At 36.3% G+C, this 25,194-nt stretch overlaps 1 protein-coding gene across 4 annotated transcripts in view; it reads right to left on the reverse strand.

Moving 5' to 3' along the window:
- Positions 1–25,194, reverse strand: part of SNX7 (sorting nexin 7) — a 115,166-nt gene that overhangs the window by 78,878 nt on the left and 11,094 nt on the right. For all 4 annotated transcript variants that reach the window (XM_065549249.2, XM_005542626.4, XM_065549239.1 and 1 more), the window contains 3 exons: positions 9,167–9,349; positions 3,014–3,124; positions 2,505–2,669 (listed from right to left, as the gene is read on the reverse strand). In XM_065549249.2, coding sequence (XP_065405321.1) covers positions 2,505–2,669; positions 3,014–3,124; positions 9,167–9,337 — 447 coding nt within the window. In that variant the 5' untranslated portion in view covers positions 9,338–9,349. The remainder of the gene's footprint in view (positions 1–2,504; positions 2,670–3,013; positions 3,125–9,166; positions 9,350–25,194) is intronic.

The raw sequence follows: 25,194 nt of genomic DNA on the forward strand, positions 1-25,194 counted from the left end.
TCATTAGGGTAGTTTGTCAATAGATACTACCTGACTATAGCACTTCAACCAAATGAAGCGGGTAAACTGTGACACCGCCTTCACTGGCTGGTTGTCTGCAGAGAAAATTTTTAATAAGGAACGTAACTAGTTATTTCATACTTAACCTAGGAGGAATAACTATAGACTTGAAAAACAGATAGAAGAAATCCTATAAAAGAATATATTACACACAAACATATCCCTTGAGAAGTATGGCATAAGATAAAAGAACAAATAAAAACAAAAGAAAGGACAAGGGATTCTAATAATGGTTATGGCCTTTGTTGAAACACAAGCTTGGGATCAAATAAAATACTGCTGACTACCTAATCTACAGATAAAAATATCATATATTATTTACCCAAATATTAAATAACACATTGTCTATCTTCTTCCAGGTTTTCGTTCCTGAATATCTTACAGAAAATAATACATACAAAGTAAACTTGTTTATTTCCAATTCAGTGTGTTTTTTTTGTGCCAATAACAACAGATGCCATCCTTGACCAGGCAACACATCCATCCAAGAGTACTACAGCCTCATTTGATAGAGTAAACATTATCAGAGACAGCTCACGTCACAACTGGCAAGCTGTTACTGAAACTGTTGACTGTAGAGAATATTTCTAACAGCTTCTAAGTTCTGAAGTCAGGCCACATATTCATTTCACATAAGTCACAAAGGGCTTCCATAGAGCAGGACTATCTGTCAAGATTGAAATGAACCACTTTTTAGCTTCCACCACTGGCAATAACTGAGAGATATAAAACTCAACATTTGTCAGTAACTGTTTAATATTGACTCTTTGTCCTATCTGGTATCTTTCTTGCAGAGTTATAGCTTTATAGAATAAAAGAAAAAACAAGTAGAATGGATAAGGTTTCCATATTAGAAATTAGGCACTCTCCCACTTAGATAATTAAAGGAAAAGTAAGGAGATTATATTATCTGTCCATCCATCTGTCCATCCATCCATCCATCCATCCATCCATCCATCCATCCATTCATCTATCTCCATTCATCCATCTACCCATTTAATAAGGACTTTTATCCTAGCTTAAAAAGCCCTGATCCATTATTACTCAAAATAAAGTAGACCCTTGAACAACACAGGTGTGACCTGAGCAGGTCCACACATGTGGACTTTTTTCAATAAATATATTGGAAAATTTTTTGGAGATTTGCAACAATTAAAAACAACTCACAAACCACATAGTCTAGAAATGTAGAAAAACCGGAGAGAAAGGTATGTCATGAATGCACAAAATATATGTAGATACTAGTCTATCATTTACTACCCTAAAATGTATATAAATCAATTATAAAAAGTTAACATTTATCAAAACGTGTGCACATATTTTGGCTCACATGCCACCATTTGCAGTTGAGAGAAACATAAACAAACATAAAGATGCTGTATTAAATCAAAACCGATTAAAATTAACTACAGTACACACTGTACTACTGTACTATTTTTGTAGCCCTCCTGTTGCTATTTGTGGCTAGCTGAAGTGTTGCGAATATCCGCTTAAAACGCCATGTGACGCTGATCATCTCCGTGCGAGTAGTTCATCTCTCCAGTAAATCGGGTATAGCAGTAAAAAGTGATCTCTTGTGGTTCCCATGTATTTTTTATTGTGTTTAGTGCAATACTATAAACCTGAAATAATACCATGGGACCCATATGAAGTGCCACTAGTGATGCTGGAAATGTTCCCAAGAAGCAGAGAAAAGTCATGGCATTACAAAAAAAGTTGAATTGCTTGCTAAGTACCATACATTGAGGTCTGCCACTGTCATTGCCCTCCATTTCAGACTGACAATTCATCTGGTAGACAGACAACATAAACTTATGGTATCAATAGATACAGTAGGATACTGTTAGTGTATTTTCTCTTCCTTAGGATTTTCTTAAATAACCTTTTCTTTTCTCTAGGTTACTTTACTGCAAAAAATACAGTATATAATACACAAAAGATATAAATATGTGTTAACCAACTGTTTATGGTATAGTTAAGGCTTCCAATCAACAGGAGGCTGCTAGTAAAGTTTCTGGGGAATTAAAAGTTACACATGGATTTTCAACTTCATAAGGGGTTGGCTTCCCTAACTGCCATGTTGTTCAAGGGTCAACTATAGTGTCAATAAAAGAAATACATTTATAGCTGTTCAGTATTTGCTATTTATGCAAGAAGCACCCTGACATTAAAACATTAAAGAGAGAGAGAAAGAGAGAGTGTGTGTGTGTATGTGTGTGTGTATGTATATATATACGTATGAAGATACAAGATTTCTGTAATATTTATATGTAGATTTGACACAGGGTTATACCTGAAGGATAACTCTCCAGTGTTTCTGAAAAATTCCATCTCAATTCAAGTACACCACTGCGTGATTTGTAAAGGTAAACAAGAGGAAGAATACAATCTACTATAGATCTAGACACCCAAAGATTATATGAGTATAAATAAAAATCATTTACCCAAGCTTGTGCAGTGAGAAAAATTTTGAAGTCTTCATTAAATGTTAAAGTTGGATGATCAGCAATTCGGTTCAAAAATTTATGTAAAGCCTTCCTGCGTGTCTCAATGAAGTCATCATTAAAGCGTTCCACCATTCCTTTTACTATAAACTTTTCTGGCAATGGCTAAGGCAAAAAAAATAAAAAAGGTATTCGAGTATTATTTGCCATAGGTTTATAAGGAATTCTATGCTTTCCCTTTTTGGAAGACTAGTTGAACATCTGATCATTTCTTATAAAAAAAATTTTTTTAAAATTCACAATTTTAGAACCAAAAATGAGAAATCATAACACACTATGAAGAGTTTTTTTTAAAAGTGTACATAGATTGAAACATTTAGAAATACATGTTATTCCTAAGATAAATGAATTACAGTGAATTTAAGGTCTGAAATTAGGTTTTAGGCATTCAAAAAGACTCACTAGAAAACTGGTAGCTATTCTATGAAAAAAAATTTTTGCAAACTTACTGGAATAATCAGAGTGGGGTGTGCTTCTTCCAGTTTTCCCTTCAACCAAAGGAAATCTTGATACCGTCTCCTAACTTCAAATTCACTGGAGTCAAATTCCCCACGAGATGTCTGAAGAAATTAGGAGAAAATAACAGCACATCCAGTATAAGATAGAAGATATTTGCCTAATGTTATTTTAGACACTGTGAAATAAATGGGTCTCTAAGAAAAATTAACAAATCCTAATTATTCAGTGTTTGTCAGCCTGTAATTTTTTTTTTTTTTTGTCATCTATTCATGTAGCAGATGAAACAAAGCAAACTTTCTGGTATTTCCAGAAAGAAAGCAAATATCATACTTAAATTTAAAATCCAAACTGAAAAATCTGTCTTACAACAACCATCTGCCTTCCACAAGATTTTAACTACTATTATCTTTGGCATGACTTTCTCGCTAACAAGCAAGTGTGTTCTGAATTTAGGTTTCAAATATATTTCTTTTCTCAAGATGATTAGAATTCAGAATTTGAGGAAAGTCCTATTTTTGCAATTTGGAAAATAACCTGAATGTAACTGAGAAAAATGTTTTCTTGGAATTTGCTCAAATGAATTGCTGTGCTAGGATTTGCTTTTGGTATATGAAAATTCTAACATTTTAGAGTGATTTTACCACTGTTTTAAAAGAAGTAATTAATAGACATTTGATATGAAAAGAAAATCTTCCTGTCATTTCTCAAAGAATTTTATTTTGGGTTATATGCCTAAACTCCTAAAAATTAAGCAAATACATTAAAATATCTGTTCTCAACAAACCAAAAATCCATGCCAACACATATGACAAGAAGAACATGGGTACAATATCAACCTCATTTCTATTGCCTGAGTCCCAAGTCAAAGAAAAAATATGGGTTATCTAATGCATACTCACCTCTCATAAGAAAACAGTCACTCACACCAATACCTTATTTAACTGAATTTTTGCATATTAAAAATTACATGCAGTAATATCTAGGTTGAGATTTTCCTGCAGAAGTAAACATGGAATGACACACTGCATATATATTTCACACTCACCAGAAATATCAATCACCCACACAGATGTACACAATTGTAAAATTAAACAGTCCAAGTCGTAAGATGCAATCTTTATTGTCATAAAATAAGGTCCATGAAAGCTATACTTTCCAAAGTTTATTCTCTTAAAACGAATGTTCAGAATATCATACAATGTATCTTTGTACAACATTCCCTTTATAATAGGAAAAAGTGGGAGCAAATGAAATGCAGAAATCTGAGAAACTAAATGTTCACAAAACACTACAAAATCTTAACTATTATGCAACATGGTACATGAAATGGAAATGGTAAAAACACGAAAACTAAATCAAGTACCAGCAGTTTAATAATAGAGGCTGGTTGGTGTGTGTATGTCCATATGCAAATAGACACATGCATACACACATACATATGCAGCCAAAACATGGTTTAGAGTAACTCATTAAAAAATATGACTGAGCACCTCCTTATACCAGGTACATATGTACAGGTCCACTACCAATTTCTAAGACTATACATTGTCATAACGAACAATGAAGCACTCAAAAAACAAAACAAAACAAAACAAAACAAAAAAACCAGCAGTTAAAATAAGATTGAGCTGTATATGTCTTCAAGAATATCCAACATTTTAAGTAAACAATTCTTAAGTAAACAATTCCAGCAAGAAGATATAAAATCAAGTCAAATAATTGGTTCAGTCTATCCTCATCACTCTATCATTGACTCAAAGGAATTCTCTAATGTAGTGCAATAGAAGAATAAAACAGATGATAAGTGTAAGTAACGAAAAGAATGTTATTTCTTCCTATTGCAAGATTTCATTCTTGTCTTGAAGGGTTATAAGAGATACAGATGTAGGAATATGATGAGGAAAACAGTCATTATCAGCAGAGTTTGGAACAAGACTAATTTCCCTACAGCAAGGATTAGAATCATTGTCCCCTCTAAAGTGGACAAATTTGGTCATTATAAGATGCCTCAGTGGCTCACGCCTGGAATCCCAGCATTTTGGGAGGCCGAGGCAGGCAGATCACGAGGTCAGGAGTTCGAGACCAGCCTGACCAACATGGTGAAAACCCATCTCTACTAAAAGTACAAAAATTAGCCAGGTATGGTGGTGTGCACCTGTAATCCCATCTACTCAGGAGGCTGAAACAGGAGAATTGCTTGAACCCAGGAGGCAGAGGTTGCAGTGAACCAAGATCATGCCACTGTACTCTACCCTGGGTGACAGAGCGAGACTCTGTCTTGAAAAAAGAAAAGAAAAAAAAAAGATGCACAAAAGCTTCCAAACTGTAGAAATAACTGGGTTTGATGACATATATCCAACTTAGAAATATCATGTATTGTATACAGTGCATTTGGAGTACAAATAATGCTTCTAACATAGAATACAGTTTGCTATGGAAGCAACATTGTAAATGCTGGCCAATTTTTCATGTTTGACCATAAAAGCTTGGGTACTTGAAGTTTAGTACTAATGAACTCGTGTGATCTCTACCCCCAAATACATTTATTCCAAAAATACCAACCTTCGGTCAAGTGTGAACAGTTATTCTAAACTCAGAATTTAGAAAACTTTTTCTGAGGGAAAATGAAACCTAATAGTCAGTTCAGCCAATCAAGAATATAGCTTAACTCCTAACTGTACAACGACAGGCATTTATAGGTTTGTTTTCACAAACAGGAAGTGGAAGGAAAGTATCTTGTTAAATCTCTTCATTCTCACTCTTATATGTACTAAGAGAACATACATCTCTAGATCTCCAAAAGAGAAAATACTTCTTTAGAACAGTCACTTAAAATATGCTAACCTAAACAATAAAGGATAATTTCCCATAAAAAGAACAGATGCCAGAAATGTGGTTTTCCTGATATAATCATTTACAGTGGGATCATTCTTAAGTATTCCTAAATAGGTGATTGTCAGTTTACATGTGTGAATATTCATTTACCCTTATAATCCTTAGTGTCCATGAATATAAATATTTATAAAACTAAGATTTTTCCCAGGAAGGCCATCTTTCAACCTCCAAATTAGATGGTGTATCCCATGCTCATAATATCCAACATTTTTCCTTCAAAATATTTATAACTATAAAGAAATAACTTAGTATATGATGTGGTTTGGCTGTGTCCCCAACCAAATCTCATCTTGAATTGTAATAATCCCCATGCGTCAAGGGTGGGGCCAGGTGAAGATAACTGAATCAAAGGGGCAGTTCCCCCATACTGTTCTCATGGTAGTGAACAAGTCTCATGATATATGATGGTTTTATAAATGGGGGTTCCCCTGCACAAGCTCTCTCTTGCCTGCTGCCATGTAAGATGTGTCTTGCTTCCCCCTTGCTTTCTGCCATGATTGTGAGCCCCCAGTTCCAGCCATGTGGAACTGAGTCAATTAAATGTTCCTCCTTTACAAATTATCCAGTACTGGGTATGTCTTTATTAGCAACATGAGAACAAACTAACACAGAATAAAATTAATTATTTAATATCATCATACACAAACACCCCTTCCTCAGAGTGAAAACACCAGGAAGGCAGAAAGTTCCTTTTGTCAGACCTACCCTGATCACTGATGTATTCTGAATATATAAGCACAATACTTGGGAGAAAAGGGGTACTCAATACAATCTTTTGGAATAAATAAGTAAACGATAAGTGAATAAGAAAAGACTATCTGATAACATGATATACCTGTACTATTTATATATTTATATCTGTAATATATATTTATATATATATAGATATAGTCCATATATTATGATATAGTAAAAGTAATGAGAAGTAGAACAAAGGAAGTTAGTTTATAATAGTTACACTGAAAGTTTACCATATCCATACCTAAATGCACAAAAATATAATAGAAAAAATGTATACTATGAAAGTAAACTGTTTGGATTTAAATCTCAGCTCAGCTAATTACTATGCTGTGTAACCTTTAACAAGCCACTAAGCTTCAGTGTCCTCATGCATTAAATGGGGGTAAATCATAGTATCTATGTTTGAGGATTACTGTGAGCCTAAATGAGTTAACATGTAGCAACTGGTTAGAATATTACCTGGCACAAAGCAATCACACAGTAAATGTTTCCTAGTTTATACACTTTAATATTATTATTACTACTACTATTACTACTTCTATAAGACCAGTCCATTTAAAGTATGTCGTAAATAGGAAAACTCAGAGGAACAGTATGAATTAAATTAAACTCATAAGGTGACTTTAGAAAAAGTGTCTTTCTGAGAGATGCGAATGATGGAAAAATAATTCAGTTTCACAAATTATTTGCTAGGATGGATAATGACAATAGATAATTATAACAGTAGTAATAGGAGAAATCTGGCTCTATTCTAGCAGTATGCCTATATGAACATTCAATTTTCATAAAGACCTTATGAGGTTAGTACTGTTGTCCTATTTACACACAAGAAAACTAATATAGAGAGGTTAAATTGTTCAAGTCACATAGCAAGGAAGGTGAGAAATCAAGATTCAACTCCATGTTGTCTTGCTCTACCACATCTTGAGATAGCTAAGATAATTCCTTCACTCATTCATCAGCAAAATAAATAGTTTACTTATCATGTCCTAAGATTTGTGTTTGGAATTAAGGATAACTTAAAATATAGTTACCTTCCTTGAGAAACTCACAAACTCACTGAGAATAAATACAAATAAGCATCTATTCCCATACAGGTAGATGGCAATTACAGGTAGATGGCAACTATTCCCATACAGGTAGATGGCAACTACTGAACGCTTATCATGTGTTAGGCATTTTACTAAGTGGGGTTTCCATTGATTCCTTATTCTACTGCAACCCTACAGAAGTGAGTTCTATTATCTCATGTTTATCGATTTAAAAAGACAGCTTAGTTGGATTAAATATAAGCTTTTGATGTTTTGCCATATTGACTCTAACGTTTCACATTTCTTAAGAGTTCGATAGAATAGCATAAGAAAACAGACGAAGAATAACTAGTTCAGCCATGGGACAGTAACAACTAGAGAAGCCTTCACAGGCATCTAACATTTTGAGTTGTATATTGAAAACTAAGCATGACTTCTTCTGTCTAAGAAGGGGATGGACATAGCAAACAGAAGGAAAACTATATGCACAGTGATGAGAGCAAGAGATCCCCTAAATATTCAGAAAACAGAAGCAGCTCTACATGAGTGGAGAGCAAGGGTACTGAATGTGAGGTGTAAGAAATAAGTCTTCTCTGGCAAGTTGGCACCAGACTGAGCAGCCCCTTTATATGTCATACAAGAAAGTCTGCACTTCGTTCTGACTGAAATAAGGGGCAAGAAGGGATTTTAAGAATTCAAGTGAAGAAATTAGCAAACATAACCAATAGCAGTGTGGCAGTTTCATTGGAAGAAGTGATTATAGGAATATAGTTCAGAACTTTTTCAGCAAAAAAAAGAGACGCACTTTTACATACAGGAAGTATAAAAGTCTAGGGTGAGGCTTCATAAACAAAATACTATAAAGAGAATTATTTTAAAATGCTATTAAATAAATGACTTAAAACACAGATTATACTAGGTGATTGCTTAATTGTGCCTGAGGTAAACTGTCTTTGCAGTGCTTTGCCCTATGATTAAAGAGCTCTGTGTTCTAGATCTACTTTGCCCTTGAATTATTGCACACTTAACAATATCTCATGCATGAGACAAAGTGGCCACTTGCCCCACTTTGAAAAACAAATGATACTATATTTTATAATGTTCCAAAGAAATCTGAATACCTAATATTGCAAACTGTTTAACTATTTTCTTTTTTTATTAACAACTTGAGGCCCATCTTTTCCAAAGGTATTTCTTAATAATTTTTTTAAACTAAAAACCTAGATGTTCTTATTCTAAGAAGTATAGCTGCTATAAAATCAGTGACTTTCTCAAGTCAATTTGAATTTCACTGACTTGATACAGAACAAGTGAAGGGCAGATAAGAAGCAATGTGTTAGCCAAAAGGTTTGAAAAACTAAAAGTCAATTCAGCTTAGATCCTGGAATGTTGAGAATTATAATGAACAAGAGGTACTTACTTCCAAAGCTTCAAAAAAAGCAGCTAAATTCAAGAAAATATTCATCCAACGTTTACCTTAGTAATAATCCTATAGGTAATGAAAGTTTCTATTGTAGTAACGTGACTTTCAGGTTCATCAACTGTGATGAAGAGATCCTTTAAATCTGGTTCATCCTCAAACTTGATTTGGTTTATCATTGATAAAGGGGACGTTGGCATCATAGGGCTGAAGGAGTTCATGTCCATCAATGAGGCATCCTAAGAAATAAAACATTCAAAAATTAATATCAATAGAAAAATTAAACTCTTCCATTTCTAGATGCTATCAATATTAATGAAATAGATCAAGAACAAAAAGGATTACTGGGCTTTTAGTTAAATGTGGCATATTGAACATGTATTTTTACCTGTTTCCTCTTAAAAATCCCATCCAAAAGATGACAGTAAAGAAACAAACAAACAAATGAAAAGTACAAAGCCTCAAGGATTGCTATGGTTTGAATGGTTCTGTTCCCTTCAAATGTCATGTTGAAACTTAATCCCCAATGCAACAGTATTAAGAAGTGGAACCTTTAAAGGTGATTAAGTCATAAGGGTAGAGCCCTCATGAATGGTACTAGCCACCTTATAAGAGGGCTGTAGGGAACAAGCTAGTGCCTTTCTTGCCCTTTCACCTTCTTCCATGTGAGGACACAACAAAAAGATACCATCTTGGAAACTGAGAGAATCCCTCACTAGACGCCAAAAGTGCCAGCACTTTGATCTTGAACTTCCCAGTCTCTAGAATTGTGAGAAATCAATTTCTATTATTTATAAATTACCCAGTCTCAGATACTTTGTCATAGTAGCACTAACAGACTCAGGTGAGGATAAGAAGCAAAAACTACGTAAATGAAAGGTGCCAACTACTTTTTGGAAACTGGAGAACTGATCATCAAGCGGTAACTTAAATAGCAGAGCAGAGAAAACTGGAAAGTAATACTGAAGAGAAGAGTAAACTGGAAGCAAGGATATTTATGATGTAGAATGCCAGGAAGGTTCAAGAATTGGAGGCACCAAGAACCTGTAGACATAAAGGTTGTGGCAGAGCAAAAACCAGATGATTGGTATTAAGAAGATCTAATAAAACAAAAAAGAGCTAGAACCTCAGATTCCCTCACCTACCCTAGGCAATCAGGTAACTTTCCCACCCCAATTTGGCAGAACACTGAAAGTTTACTTTCTGAAAGGTCTGAACTTGAGGGCATGCAGTAGGATGGGGGAGAGGTCCTATGAAAAGCCAGCTATCAAGTGAAAGTCCTGCATACCAGACCCAAAGACATGCAACCCTGTTCACCGGGTCCCAAGAACGTTGGCAGGAAGGTGCAATCCCCACCCCATCATAATCCATTCAGGCTGTTATTAAAGAAAAATACAATAAACTAGGCTTACAAACAACAGAAATTTATTTCCCACAGTTCTAAACTAGGAAGCCCAAGATCAAGATGTCAGCAGATTCAGCATCTGGTGAGGGCCCACTTTACAGAACAGCTTCCTTTCACTACAATCTCACATGTAAAAGGGGTGAGGGTCTCTCTGGGGTCTTTTATAAGGGCATCAACCATAATCATGAGAGCTCCACCCTCATGATCTAATCACCTCCCAAAGACTCCACCTTCTACTATCATCGCCTTGGCAGTTAGAATTTCTAAGTATGAATTCTGGGTGGACACAAATACTCATAACACAGCACCCACCATAGTTGGAAGTTTCCTCTCTTAGCTGATATTGGAGGAAAAACTGACAGTTGTAGCCCCCTAATGAATTAGCCAGGTCTCTGTATAACCACCCTACATTGAAACCCCTACCGCGCATGCAGAATGTCTACTCTGCTTTTTATTATTTGGTGTAGGAACTACCAAACATCTGAACATGAGGGAAGGCTCTGATGTGAAATAAAGTCACAAACAAACCAAAACAGAAGATTAAAGGAAGCAGAAAGAACAGAGCATAAACACTTTTTAAAAACCATGAAATCACCAGAAAGATAACAGAAAATATTAAATCCATGAATGAGAAAGCATGCTGTTTTTAAAAAAACAGAGAACAGCAACAACACCAACCAAAAAAGAGACTCATGAAAATTAAAATATGATAACAATATAAAAACGCAACAGAAGGTTTGAAAATCAGAGCTCAAGAACTGTCCCACTATGTGAACCAAAAGAACAAGAGATGGAAAATGAGAAAATTTTTTAAAATGAAAGGATTCAGGCAGGCAGTGCCTGAATAAAAGGAATTCCAGAAAATGAAAAAGAAAAATATCCTTGACATAAAGTATTTCCAGGTTGATAGGGCCTGTGAGGTCTCCCCAAAATGAACAGGACACTGGTTGGGTAGGCAGTACTCCTACAAGCATCCATCACCATGACATTTCATAAACTAGAGATTTTTTAATTCCTGAAAGATTTAAGAAAGAATATAAGTAAAATAAAGGAGGAATCTTGGAAATCAGAATGGCATCAGAGTTCTTAAATGGTGATGCTGGAAACTACATAATAAACTAATGTCTTCAAAATTTTGAGAGAGAAGTATTTTCCACCTAGAATTATACATACCCAGACAATTGTCATTCAAATATACAGGTAAAGTAAAGCCATTTCAGACATAGAAGATTTCAAAAAACGTCCCATGTACCTATTCTTTGGAAGCTTCTTGACTTCTCCAAAATAAGGGAATATGCCAGGAAAGAAGATACAGAATCTAAAAACAAGAGTTACAACAGAAGATCAAAGTAAAGGAAATATCCCAGAAGATAATGTTCTAGGTTAACAGTTTTGCAGCAAACCTAGAGAACAGCCCATATACACTGGACCAGGAAAATAAATATACAGGGTGTCAAGGAGATGACAGGGAGAAAGAATAAAGGAAGCGAGGAAAGAAGGAAAAGGGGATGGTGGAAAACAGAACAAGAAAGGGGAGTAAGCAAAGGAGGAGAGGAAAAAGAGAAGGAGAGAGAGAAAAACAAGAAAGGGAATGAAAAAAGGAAGTGAAAGGAGGACAAAAAAGGAAGAAAAGGAAACTGATAGAATAATGACATAAATCTGACAGGAAGCATGCCTATGTTAGATCTGCAGATAAATTATAATTGGTACAAGAAAGTTAAGGAGAGAGAAAGCAAAAGAGAGAAAAGGAGGGATGAGAAAACTTTTACTTATTGAGAGTAAGCCGGAAACATGTTGCCCCATTATTCCTAAATAGGTCTGTGTGTATTTTCAGAAAACAAGAACTCTTCTATATAACCATAGTACCGATACAGCTATTTGAATCAGGAAATTAGTACTGACATAATACAACAGTCTAATCCACAGATCCTTTTGAATTTCTGTGTCCCAAAAACATCCTAAAAAGAAAATGTTCTTCCTCTCTGGTACAGAACTAAATCCAGGTTCATCTGTTACATTTAACTGCTATATCTCTGGTCTCCTTCAATCTGGAACCATTTCTCATCTTTTACTTTCTATTATGCTATAGACCTATCTGAAGCTATTTTATAGGCAATGTTTCCTTTTCTCAAATACATACATATGTTTTTCTCTCTCCCATCATCTTAATTTATCGCCATTTTAAGGTAGATCCAGGTTTAAGAAAAAAATTATTTTTATCCAGAGCCAAGCCATATAGTGAATTATGATTACATTTTCATTCTTCTACTGCTTTAAAAAATATCTTACAGTGATAAGGTCTTGCTATGTTGCCCTGGCTGGTCTCAAACTCCTGGCTTCAAACACTCCTCCTGCCTTGGCCTGCGACAAGGTTTGGTTGTGTCCCTACCCAAATCTTATCTTGAATTGTAACTCCCACAATTCTCATGTGTCATGGGAGGAAACTGGTGGGAGATAATTGAATCATGGTAGCGGGTCTTTCCCGTGCTGTTCTCCTGATAGTGAATAAGTCTCATGAGAGCTGATGGTTTTGAAAATGGAAGTTTCCCTTCACAACTTCTTTTTGCCTGCTGCCATCCATGTAAGATGTGACTTACTCCTCTTTGCTTTCCACCATGATTGTGATGCTTCCCCAGCCACATGGAATTGTAAGTCATTAAACCCTTTTTCCTATATAAATTGCCCGGTCTCAGGTATGTCTTTATCAGCAGCATGAAAATGGACTAACACAGTAAATCGGTACTGAGAGTGGGGCACTGCTGAAAAGATATCTGAAAATGTGGAAGCAACTTTGGAATTGGACAACAGGTAGAGGTTGGAACAGTTTGGAGGACTCAGATGAAGACAGGAAAACGTGGGAGAGTTTGGAACTTCCTAGAGACTCGTTCAATGACTTTGACTAAAATGCTGATAATGACATGGACAATGAAACCCAGGCCGAGGTGATCACAGATGGAGATGAGGAACTTCTTGGGAACCGGAGCAAAGGTGACTCTTGTTATGTTTTAGCAAAGAGACTGGTGGCATTTTGCCCCTACCCTAGAGATTTCTGGAACTTTAAACTTGAGAGAGATGATTTAGGGTATCTGGTGGATGAAATTTCTGAGCAACAAAGCATTCGAGAGGTGACTTGGGTGCTGTTAAAGGCATTCAGTTTTACAAGGGAAGCAGAGCACAAAAGTCCAGAACATCTGCAGCCTGACAAAGCGATTGAAAAGAAAATCCCACTTTCTGAGGAGAAATTCAAGCCAGCTGCAGAAATTTGCATAAATAACAAGGAACCAAATGTTAATCCCCAAGACAGTGAGGAAAATCTCTCCAGGGCATGCCAGAGGTCTTCATGGCAGCCCCTCCCATCATAGACCCAGAGGCCTACAAGGAAAAAGTGGTTTTGTGGGCTGGGCCAGGGTCCCCATAGTGTGTGCAGCCTAGGGACTTGGTGCCCTGTGTCTCAGCTGCTCCAGCTGCTTCAGCTATGTCTGAAAGGGGCTAACATAGAGCTCAGGTCATGGCTTCAGAGAGTGCAAGCCTCAAGCCTTGGCAGCTTCCACATGGTATTGGGACAGACAATGCATGGAAGTCAAGAATTAGGGTTTAGGAACCTCCACCCAGATTTCGGAGGATGTATGGAAATGCCTGTATGTCCAGGCAGAAGTTTGCTGTAGGGATGGAGCTCTCCTGGAGAACCTCTGCTAGGACAGTACAAAAGGGAAATGTGGGGTGAGAGCCCCCACACAGAGTCCCAACTGGAGCACCACCTAGTGGAGTTGTGAGAAGAGGGCCATCATCCTCCAGGCCCCAGAATGGTAGATCCACTGACAGCTTGCACTCTGCCCCTGGAAAAGCCACAGACACTCAATGCCAGCCCATGAAAGCAGAAAGATGGGACTATGCCGTGCAAAGGCACAGGGGAAGAGCTGCCCAAGACCATGGGAACCCCACCTCTTACATCGGCATGACCTGCATGTGAGACATGGAGTCAAAGAAGATCATTTTGGAGTTTTAAGATTTGACTACCCCACTGGATGTCAGACTTGCATGGGCCTGTAACCCCTTTGTTTTGGCCAATGTCTCCCATTTGCAATGGGTGTATTTACCCAATGCCTATACCCCCATTGTATCTAGGAAGTGACTAACCTTTTGATATTAAGTTCATAGGTAGAAGGGACTTGCCTGTCTCAGATGAGACTTTGGACTGTGGACTTTGAGTTAATGCTGAAATGAGTTGAGACTTTGGGGACTGTTGGGAGGGCATGTTTGTTTTTGAAATGTGAGGACATGAGATTTGGTAGGCACCAGGGGTGGAGTGATATGGTTTGGCTGTGTCCCCACTCAAATCTCATCTTGAATTGTAACTCCCACAATTCTCATGTGTTGTGGGAGGAAGCTGGTGGAAGGCAATTGAATCATGGAGGCACGTCTTCACATGCTGTTATCATGATAAGAATAAGTTTCACGAGATCTGATGGGTTTAAAAATGGGAGTTTCCCTGCACAAGCTCTTTTGCCCTGCTGCCATCCATGTAAGACATGACTTGCTCCTCCTTGTCTTCCACCCTGATTGAGGCTTCCCCAGCCATGCAGAATTTTAAGTCCATTAAACCCTTTCTCCTATATAAATTGCCCAGTCTCAGTTATGTCTTTAGCAGCAGTGTGAAAACAGATTAATAAATCCTGCCAGAGTGCTGGAATTGCAGGTGTGAGCCACTGTGCCAGCCCAGTTTTTGTTTTCCTGAGTGTTCATTATTCATTTATTCATTCTCTCTCACTCCAAACTATATCAGTGTATATATGTATAGTGCTATTTTTTATTTTTCAATGTTGATACCATCAATAGGTTTTCCAATAAGGAGACTAAAGAGTATAATATTTTGTTTAAATTAATTATATGACTATAGACTCAAATTAATTATATGACTACAGACTCACAGATTCCTATTTTATTCAGTGGATATAATTCATTAACATCATAATTTATTTTGATGTTTAAACAGTTCCAAGTTTGACAAGTGGGAGTCCCTTAAAGCTGCACCAGTATGCTTTTGATATGTCTTCATTATTCTTTGAGCACTTTACTTTTTAGAACAAGATGTTTCAAGTTTATAATATTTTGTTCTTTCCCTGCCTAAGCTCTGGAATCAGACATTTCTCCAAAGAGCTCTGATTCGTTTTTGAGAAGATTGGTATTTACAAACCAAGATATTAGTGCTAGGAAATAAATGTATGAGACATACACATACATATATACACTGATATAGTTTGGATGTTTGTCGTCTCCAAATCTCATGTTGAAATGTGACCCCCAATGATGGCAGTGAGGCCTAGTGGGAGGTGTTTGGATCACTGGGGTGAATCCCTCATGAATGGCTTGGAGCCATCCTCGTGGTAATGAGTAAGTTCTCAGTCTATGAATTCTGGCAATATCTGGTTTATTAACAGACCCTGGATCTTCCTCTTTCTCTAGCTCCCTCTCTGGCCACAGGACATGTTGGCTCTCCTTCACCTTTCACTACAATCGTAAGCTGCCTAAAGCCCTCACCAGAGGTAGCTGCCAGCACCATGCTTCCTGTACAGCATGCAGAATCATAAGCCAAAATGAACCTCTCTTCTTTATAAATGACCTAGCCTCAGGTATTTCTTTATAGCAATGCAAGAATAGACTAACACACACACACGCAAACACCACACACGTACACACACACGTACACACACACACGTACACACACACAGACTCATACAGCTCTAGATCTATGGCTAGATATAAAATACGAAGGGTACACAAATTAGACTTATATACCTCTATTTCTTTTTTCTTTTTTTTTTTTTTTGAGATGGTGTCTCACTCTGTCGCCCAGGCTGGAGTGCAATGGTGCGATCTTGGCTCACTGCAACCTCCGCCTCCCAGGTTCAAGCAATTCTCCTGTGTCAGCCTCCTGAGTAGCTGGGATTGCAGGCGCCTGTCACCACGCCTGGCTAATTTTTGTATTTTTAGTAGAGATGGGGTTTCACTATCTTGGCCAGGCTGGTCTTGAACTCCTGACCTCATGATCCACCCACCTTGGCCTCCCAAAGTGCTGGGATTACACGTGTGAGTCACCATGCCTGGCCTATATACCTCTATTTCTAATTTGATATGTCATGGCTTGTCTAGCCTTTCCCTTTTCCATATTTATAACACTTTTTGCCGGCAGTGAGAAGCCTGGCTCCTATTATCCCAAATATGTTTACTTATTGGCTCAATTCCCCTGTACATAACCAATCTCCCAACCACACTGGCTGCCTCCTCTGCTCTGACCACATAGGTCAAGGCAGCCTTATTCTCAACCCCAACCATGCAGGATGCCTCCTCAGCTTCAATTTCAACTGGCACCACTGGTCATCTGCTCAGTCACCTACAATAGTTTTGTCTAAATAAAAGAAAGAAAAAGATGGGAAAGGAAAGGCTACATGTTATTCTTTATAAATAAAATTAATTGAAACATAAGGATAATTACAGTAAACTTTAAATTCAAATAACGGTTCTTTCACATGCAAAGATAAAGCTAACACTCTCAATAGGATGAGTTATTTCTGCAGTGGCAGTAAGAACTTATTCTCCAACTCTATACTTTTTCTTTTAGATACATTTGTTCCCCTAAAGTAGCTATACAGATGTTGGAATCAAAAGTTTTGTCTGTTGTTATGCATAAGACTATAAAGTTAACTGATGTATTTGAATATTAAATCTGCAAGAAAGCCCATTTTAGCTTAGCAACAAGGTTAGCTAGTACTGAGTAAAAAAAAAAAAAAATCATTACAAAGGAGGCCAAAAATGGCTTCTAGTCCTATCTCTGCCATTGACTAAGCAGGCACTGAACCACTAATTCGGCCTTTCTATGTTAAATTACAAAGTTGGACCTGATGATTTCCAAAATATCTCAGATCCAAATGCATTAATAAAGTACTGATGTTTTAAGAAGAGATACTTTTTTGTGAAACTATGACTGGGAAAAAAAGATGAAATCATAATATGGAGTTGTTTTCTCCTCAAACCAAATCAATAAAAATGCTTTTGAATCATCAGTAATATTCAGAACACTGCTCTAAAGGCTGTTCCCACAAAAAGTTTAGCTCTGTGAACTATAACGCAACATTTAGGTCATCCTTCAATGTAATAATAGAAGAGATATTATCATAGGCCATGCTAACTGAAGAAAGAAGATTAACAATAGTCATAAAGATTACAAAGATTCAGCCTATTCTCACAAAAAGATCTGTGATCATTTAAGCATTAAGCAAGAAATAAAAGACAAATTTCAGTTGGATTAATCAGACATACAAAAATATAGAAGCAATAGATGTCTTGCAAAAAATTTTAGTAAAATATATCATTTTATATCTCTATGAGCAGATATAATGAATTCTATCCATACGATAGAATACAATATAATGACTTAAAGATGATTTAGAAGACCATACAATAACTTGGAAGAACTTTCACAGTATGTTATTCAGAAAAAAAAAAGGCAAAATATAAAATTTGTGTAAAACCAGATTCCAATGTGTGTGTATGAGTATGACTGGGGGGATGGGCAGGGAGGGAGAGAGGGAACTTAGCAGCTATTTAAAAAAAAAAGTTAACAGGAATTATTCCAGATGTTGGAATTGCTGTTGGGTTTAATATTTTTCTATGTGATTTTCTGTATTTTCCAAATATTCTAAAACATATGTTATATTTTGTAACCAGAAAAAATGTTAAAATTGTTAGAGTCAACATTGTACATGATGTGCTCAGAGACAGTAAGAACCATAGTGATAAAACAGTTGCCTAGGGCTGTTTTGGCAGAATAACTTGGATTATATTTGATTTTTTTCTTAACAAGGTTGCATAGTTAAATAATGGGATGCTAACACAATGAAATACTAAGCAGCCATTAAAAACAGAATTTAGAGCTTCCAAATAAATGTGTAATCAGCATGTACAAAAATCTCTCTCAAAAACCATTTCATATAAATAGCAACTTTGTAAGCTGACAAATTTTAATTTGGTGGGCAAACGTACTTTGTATTTTACTGACATTACGTGCAAACGTGCTTTGGCATTCTTTTTGCTCACCCTTCCAACTCACCACAGCCTACTTCTTTTACCTACTACATAATTTAGCATTCTATTTCTTCTGCTTGAAATGCATCCTTTTGTAGAGTGGGAAAGATCTGCATGAATTTACAAAGGCTCACAATACCAATGAGTATAGTGTGGTGTCATAAAAATATGCTTCGATATCTAGCAAAGGCAGAAAATTACAGGCTGAAATTTAGCAACATTCCAGATTTCAGTGGAAGGATTTAAATTACTATGAATCACTCAAAAGCATTCTTAAAACCTCAATAAAACTGACTATCTAAAGTGTTTTATATTCACTTCAAAAAAAGGAAAGAAAATATACTGACAATACTTAAAAGACTTAACATTTGGACATGAATAACTGAAGAAAATAAGTGTTTGGGAAGATCCAAAGAAGCAATTAACCAAAAAGAACTCCATTTAACCTTTTGCGGTTGATGTGTTTCAGGAGAAATGGATCATTAAAATTTGTTCTTTCCAAACAAAGGTCTCACCTCCCCAATAATGGATGTGTGTCTCCCTGTCTGTCTATTTGGATATAAGACCATTATCTTAGGGTCATTTAAACAATGAAAATATATCTTTTTGCTTTTTCCTTCAACAGATTACAGCAGAATAAAAATTATCTATGTGACAACTCTCTACTTCTTAACATTTACTCCTATAGCTAGAACACTGAAAATGCACACACACAAGAAAATCCTGGGATGGTTTCAGGCTGAGATTTGAGTGTTTAATAGAGAAGAAAGGCTGTGTTGCAAGAATTCATGGTCTTTTATCCATACTCCAAAACAATACATCCGCTGACTGTCAGAAAAACCACTTAAATAACTTAACTGAAATAAATGGATTGGAATGGTGTTAGCATGATAACAGAATTTATTGCAAAAATCACAAATTAAGTGTAAGTTTTTCTGTTGTTACTCGGGGCTTATTATAAGCATTTGTTATGGGTCGAATTGTTACCTCACCCAAATTCATATGCTGAAGCCCAAATCCCCAGTACCGCAGAGTGTGACCTTATTTAGACTTGCGGTCCCTACAGATCTGATGAAGTTAAAATGAGGTCATTAGGATAGGCCCTAATCCAATTATGACTGGTATCTTTATATAAAAAGGGTAAATCTAGACACAGAAACATGGACAGAGGGAAGAGGATGTGTGGAGACACAGGAGAACACAGATCTATAAGCCACATTGAGAAGTCTGGAACAGATCCCTCTCTCACGGCCCTCAGAAGGAACCAACTCTGCTGACTTCTTGATTTCAGACTTCTGGCCTCCAGAACTGTGAGTCCATACATTTCTGTTATTTGAGACACCCAGTCTGTGGTACTTTGTTACAGCAGCCCTGGCAATCTCACACAGCATTTCTGCACTTAAAATGGTACACAATAAAAATCTGGGGATGGAGGCAAAGTTAAAAGGAAGAAATTGTGATTAAGATATTTCAACCTTGCTCCATTCTTTTTAACAGGTTAGTAGTCAACTCCAGGAATTTCTGGGAATGCTTTTTTCCACCCTCCTTTAATGCAATTAGATGGTTCCAACATTCTACCACTGAAATAAATAAATTAGATAGCTGAAATTTAAAATAAATGATGGTTTGTCAATATTTGAGTGCTGAGGTGATAAATAGCAATAGAAATAGGTTAAAAGGTGAGATATGACCTCTTTAAGAGGTGTCCTTCTTTAATGTCCCTCATTGAAATGCTACTCAGGAATGTCTCATAAATGTAACGTGAATTACTCTGATAATACTAAATCACAACCACCATCTGTGCACAAACAGCTATCTTCTTTTTACAAGTCACAGGGAAAAAAATCCATGTGAGAAGTGTAATAAATCAGAACACTGGCATGAAAAGGCCATGCAAATAAAATTGCTGATGCACAAGAAACACGCACACCCAAGAGACATCTGGTAAAAAAGCAACTTAAGGTGGAAGGAGTTTGAGAAACCATGTTGTTAAGAAGGACACTCATCTTGATAGGCCTAAATTTAGACTTGCCAGCTGTGTTTTGGTTTACAAATCCTTCCAATCTGCCTGCTTATAATAATAATAAAAATGAGAAAGGCTTTCTGTGGAACACTGTTGAAAATGTGACTGGGGGAAAAGCCAGCCTCTGTCATATTCTATAAAGGGGCATACAACACTCTAATCTTGTTTGACATGATTTCCATCACTACATAGTATATATACCCTTACATACATATATCACAATTTATTTATCCATTCTTGTGTCTCTAGGTTTTCTACTTTGTAATGGTGCTGCCTTGAATATGCTTGTACTTCCTCAAGTTCTATATACTACAGAGCTATAGACTGACCTTAGAAATTTTACACATAATTTTATTTAACATAATTTTCCCTTCTGGCAGAAAAAAATAAGAGTGGTATAATAAGAGAAAAAGTCTCTGTACATACACAGTGCTAAAGTTAATCCAAGTTTACACATGTACCAGCTGAGTGAACTTGGTCAAGTAACTTTTCTGAGGTTCAGTTTTCTTACTTTCAACTTCTTAGAGAGGTCATAGCTCACCTTAGATCACAGAGGACTAAGAGGATAAAAAGATAATAAATGTGTGGTACACAATGTCTGCTTGAAGGGTTTATATGAATTATCTTATGTAAACCTTACCACACTCCTGTAGAGTATATTTTTCCCCCTTGTTAGAAAGACAGAAATACTATTGGTAGGTGCTCTTTCTCCTCTTATTTTCAGATTAAATTACTTGTTCGAATAGTAACTGCTATTAAGTGAAAGAAGCAGGATTTGAGCTAACGGCCAATAAGCTCAAGTATGACAGGGGTCAAAATCTTACATCAAAATATGACAGGGGTCCCTGGGACTCATCACTGAATTCACTTTTTTTCAATTTCCCATGAAGTTAAATAAAAATCTAAAGCAAGAATAAGTAAATGTACGTAGTCAGTATACAGCTCTGTAGCATACAGAACGTGAGGAAGTACAAGTGTATTCAAGGAAGCATTGCTGGAAATTAGAAAAACACTAGAAACAGAAAAATGAATAAATAGTGAAATAGGCATATAAGGGTGTACATACTACAGAGCAATGAGAATAAACTACAACTTCATACAGCAATATGGCCAATTCTCATAAACTAAGTATTAGGAGAAAAAAAGCAAATTATAGGAGAATTTGCACAGGATGGTATCATTTTTTAAAGTCCTAAAACATTCAAGGCTCCCAAATCAGTAAATCTTTAAAATATATTACTTCAAGATACCTATATAAACTTCCATAAAAACCAAACAAATGACAAACATAAAATTCAGATTATCCATTTCTTTTTCATAGGAGAAGGATAATCTACGGAGGGGAACACAGGGATGTCAAAATTTTTTAATGTTTTATTTCTTAACCTGAGGAGTGGAACATGGATGCAAATTTTATCATTCTATTACCAAGAATCTGCAAAAATTTTCTGTAAAGGGCCAGATGGTAAATATTTGTGGCTTTATAGGCCATCTGGTTTCTGTCACAACTTCTCATCTTGGCCACTGTAGTGTAAAAGCTGTCATAGACAATACACAAATAAATAAGTGTGACTGTGTCCCAATAAAACTTTATTTATAAAAGGTCAACCAGATTTGGCCCACAAGCTGTTGCTTGTTCTGGCTTTACACTATAGATATTATATAGACAGCTATATAATATAAACAGATATTTTATAAATATGTATATTGTTTCATATGTATCAAAATATTACATAATAAAAATCATTTTAAGTTTTCAAAAGGTATGTTTGAGTAGGATAAGTATATAGTGTCTTTCCACAGTTTTTTTTTTTTAATTTTTTTTTTGTTTTAGAGACAGGGTCTTGCTCTTTTGTCCAAGCTAGAGTGTAGTGACACAATCACAGTTTATTGTAACCTCAAATTCTTGGGCTCAAGAGATCCTCCTTCTTCAGCCTTCCAATTACCTAGGACTATAGGCAGGAGCCACCATACCTGACTATTTATTTAAATTTTTTTGTAGAGACAGGGTCTCACCATGTTGCCCAGACTTGTCTTAAACTCCTGACGTCAAGCAGTCCTCCTACCTCAGCCTCCCAAAGTGCTGAGATTATAGGAGTGAGCCACCACACCCAGCCTCTTTTCAGTTTTCTAAAGAAACTTAGAAATAAAAAAAATTCTCTTGACAAGTGGTAGGTAGGCAGAGGTAAGTTCCAGATTTGTAGCATTTCCCTTTCTGCTAGGGACATTTTTTACACTCAGACATATACACTCACAAATCAATGTTTTTAATCACCACAATAAAGACAACTCCATATATAAGCAAGAACAAATCAACAACAACTAAAATACTAAGGCTGAAAGGTAGGCAAGGCTCCCCAACTAAGCACATCCTCCAGCACACTGGTGCAGTTCGCATTTGTGCCTCAGCGGTATGTCATATTATTGCATGTCAAAAATATTTTAAAGCCATGAATGCAAAATCTACAAACGGTAAAAGGTCAACCGAAATGGCCTTAAAATAAGCTTGGGGTAATAGATACGCACATAAAACACAGTATCAGCTAACTACCAAACTATGTTTCAGTGATGACTAACTGGAAGCAAAAGAAACCAGGGAAAACAATTACTCTAACCAGAACTTCTGAAGAGGTTTAATATATGTCCTACAGACAGATAACGCTGCAGACCCAACTCAGGAATGTAATCAAAATGGTTTTAAGGAGCACAACCAGCTGACTGTGCCCTAAATAGGCATGGCAAAAATGGATCCTGTCTTACCGTAAACCACAACTATTCCCTAAACCAAAGTGTTGTCTTTACAGATATTCTCCTATCTGTAAGGGCCTAGATATCTAACTCCACCAACAAATTGACAGAGCATTTCTCAAGAGACAATATATGCTTATACATATATCGGGAAAACCAGTCGGTGATTAAAACAGATTCACCAAACATTCTAATCTCCCAGGAATTCTAAATTTCCTGGCAGATATTACATGTAAGGACTCATTCCAAGAGGGAATTATGCACATATTGTATCACTTAAGAAACAATACTGGTGAAAGTGATACCAAAATTCTGGAAATTTAAAAACATGTGCTCTAATTATTTCAAATTAAAAGTACCCTACCCTCCTAAGTTTTATCTCCATGGAGCCTTTATATCCATAGAAAATTTTTCCAAACTTTCCATACTTAACTAAGTAGATGTACATATAGCCCTATCCAGATTATCAATTTATTGCTACAATATTTTCCCTTACATAAGTATAGGTTCCTCAAAGATAGAAACCAGTATGTTTTTGTGATCCTCTGAAGATCTCACTACAAATTCAAAGTGGCTGCTTACACAAGTCAAAAACAAAATATTAATCTTATATACCATAATAGTAAATACTGAGCACTTTCTAAGTGCCAGAGACTATGTGCCTTAGCAACATATACATACATTATTTCATTTAATCCTCTCAACAATTTGATGGAAGTATAATTATCATTGTCCATATTTTACAGTTGAATAAATTTGTGGTATAGGGATGATAATCATTCTCCCCAAGTCACTCATCTCTTAATTTATAGCAAAACTCAACCACCCTCACCATCCACAAGCACACAAAAAGCACTCAGTATAGTATTTTGATTTCATTTAACAAATGTTCACTGGATGTCACCCAAGTGTCAGGCACTGGGCTGGGGATACAATAGTGGCCAAGACTGGTAGAGTTCCTGCTCTCATGAAGCTTATACTCTATTTGAGAGGGAAGGGGAGGGTACATATAATGAGCAAATAAATATATAGATAAGTAAGATAATTTCAGATAAGAAGAGTAAGTGTTAGGAGAAAATGGAGCAGGTTGTTGGATAAAGGGGCTGCAGGGAGCAGGAAGAATGTTTTCCATAGAGCTGTCAGGGAAAGCTTCTTTGAGGAGGTAACATGAGAAGGAGTCAGCTATACAAAACACTTGGAGAGCAGGATTGCAGTCGGACGGAGCAATGAGGTCCAAGGCAGGAAGAATATTTGAGGAACAGAAAGGAGACATATGGCTGGAACACAGACTATGATGAAGGAATGACCAGCAAAGCTCATTTCCCATTTGCTGTGTCAGAATTCAAGTATTCATATGTTTTATCTAATCGTCTTTTAAAAAGGGAGGAGCGCTCTATGATAAATGAATGTTACACCTGAAAATTTCAAAGTAAAACATTTGTTGCACAACTAGAGATTGTTAAGCATCGGTATGGTCTTATTCAGACTCTTCATGAGCATTAGCCAATTGGTGGTGATTAATCATATCTAATGCAGCTCCATTAATCTTGATTACACTTGAATAATTTCTCAGTAGAAAACTTTATTTCTTGTATTTAATACTCTATTTTAAAAATTTGGTTTTATTTATTCAGAAAGGTCCAAGATGCCATTTGCCTATAACTTTGCCACAAAACCATTGTTAGAGGTGGTCTGATTGTTCCTAATGATCCCTCTTCTTCCTGTGAGAGGATTACATCTCCTGGCCAGTTGCCAGGTGATTTTCAGTGCCTCCCAATTGGTTTGGCCAGTTACTTGCTTTGGACAATGGCAGTATCTGCGTAGAA

This window comes from Macaca fascicularis, chromosome 1, assembly GCF_037993035.2.
Source record: "Macaca fascicularis isolate 582-1 chromosome 1, T2T-MFA8v1.1".
In the NCBI taxonomy this organism is placed as follows: Eukaryota; Metazoa; Chordata; class Mammalia; order Primates; family Cercopithecidae; genus Macaca; species Macaca fascicularis.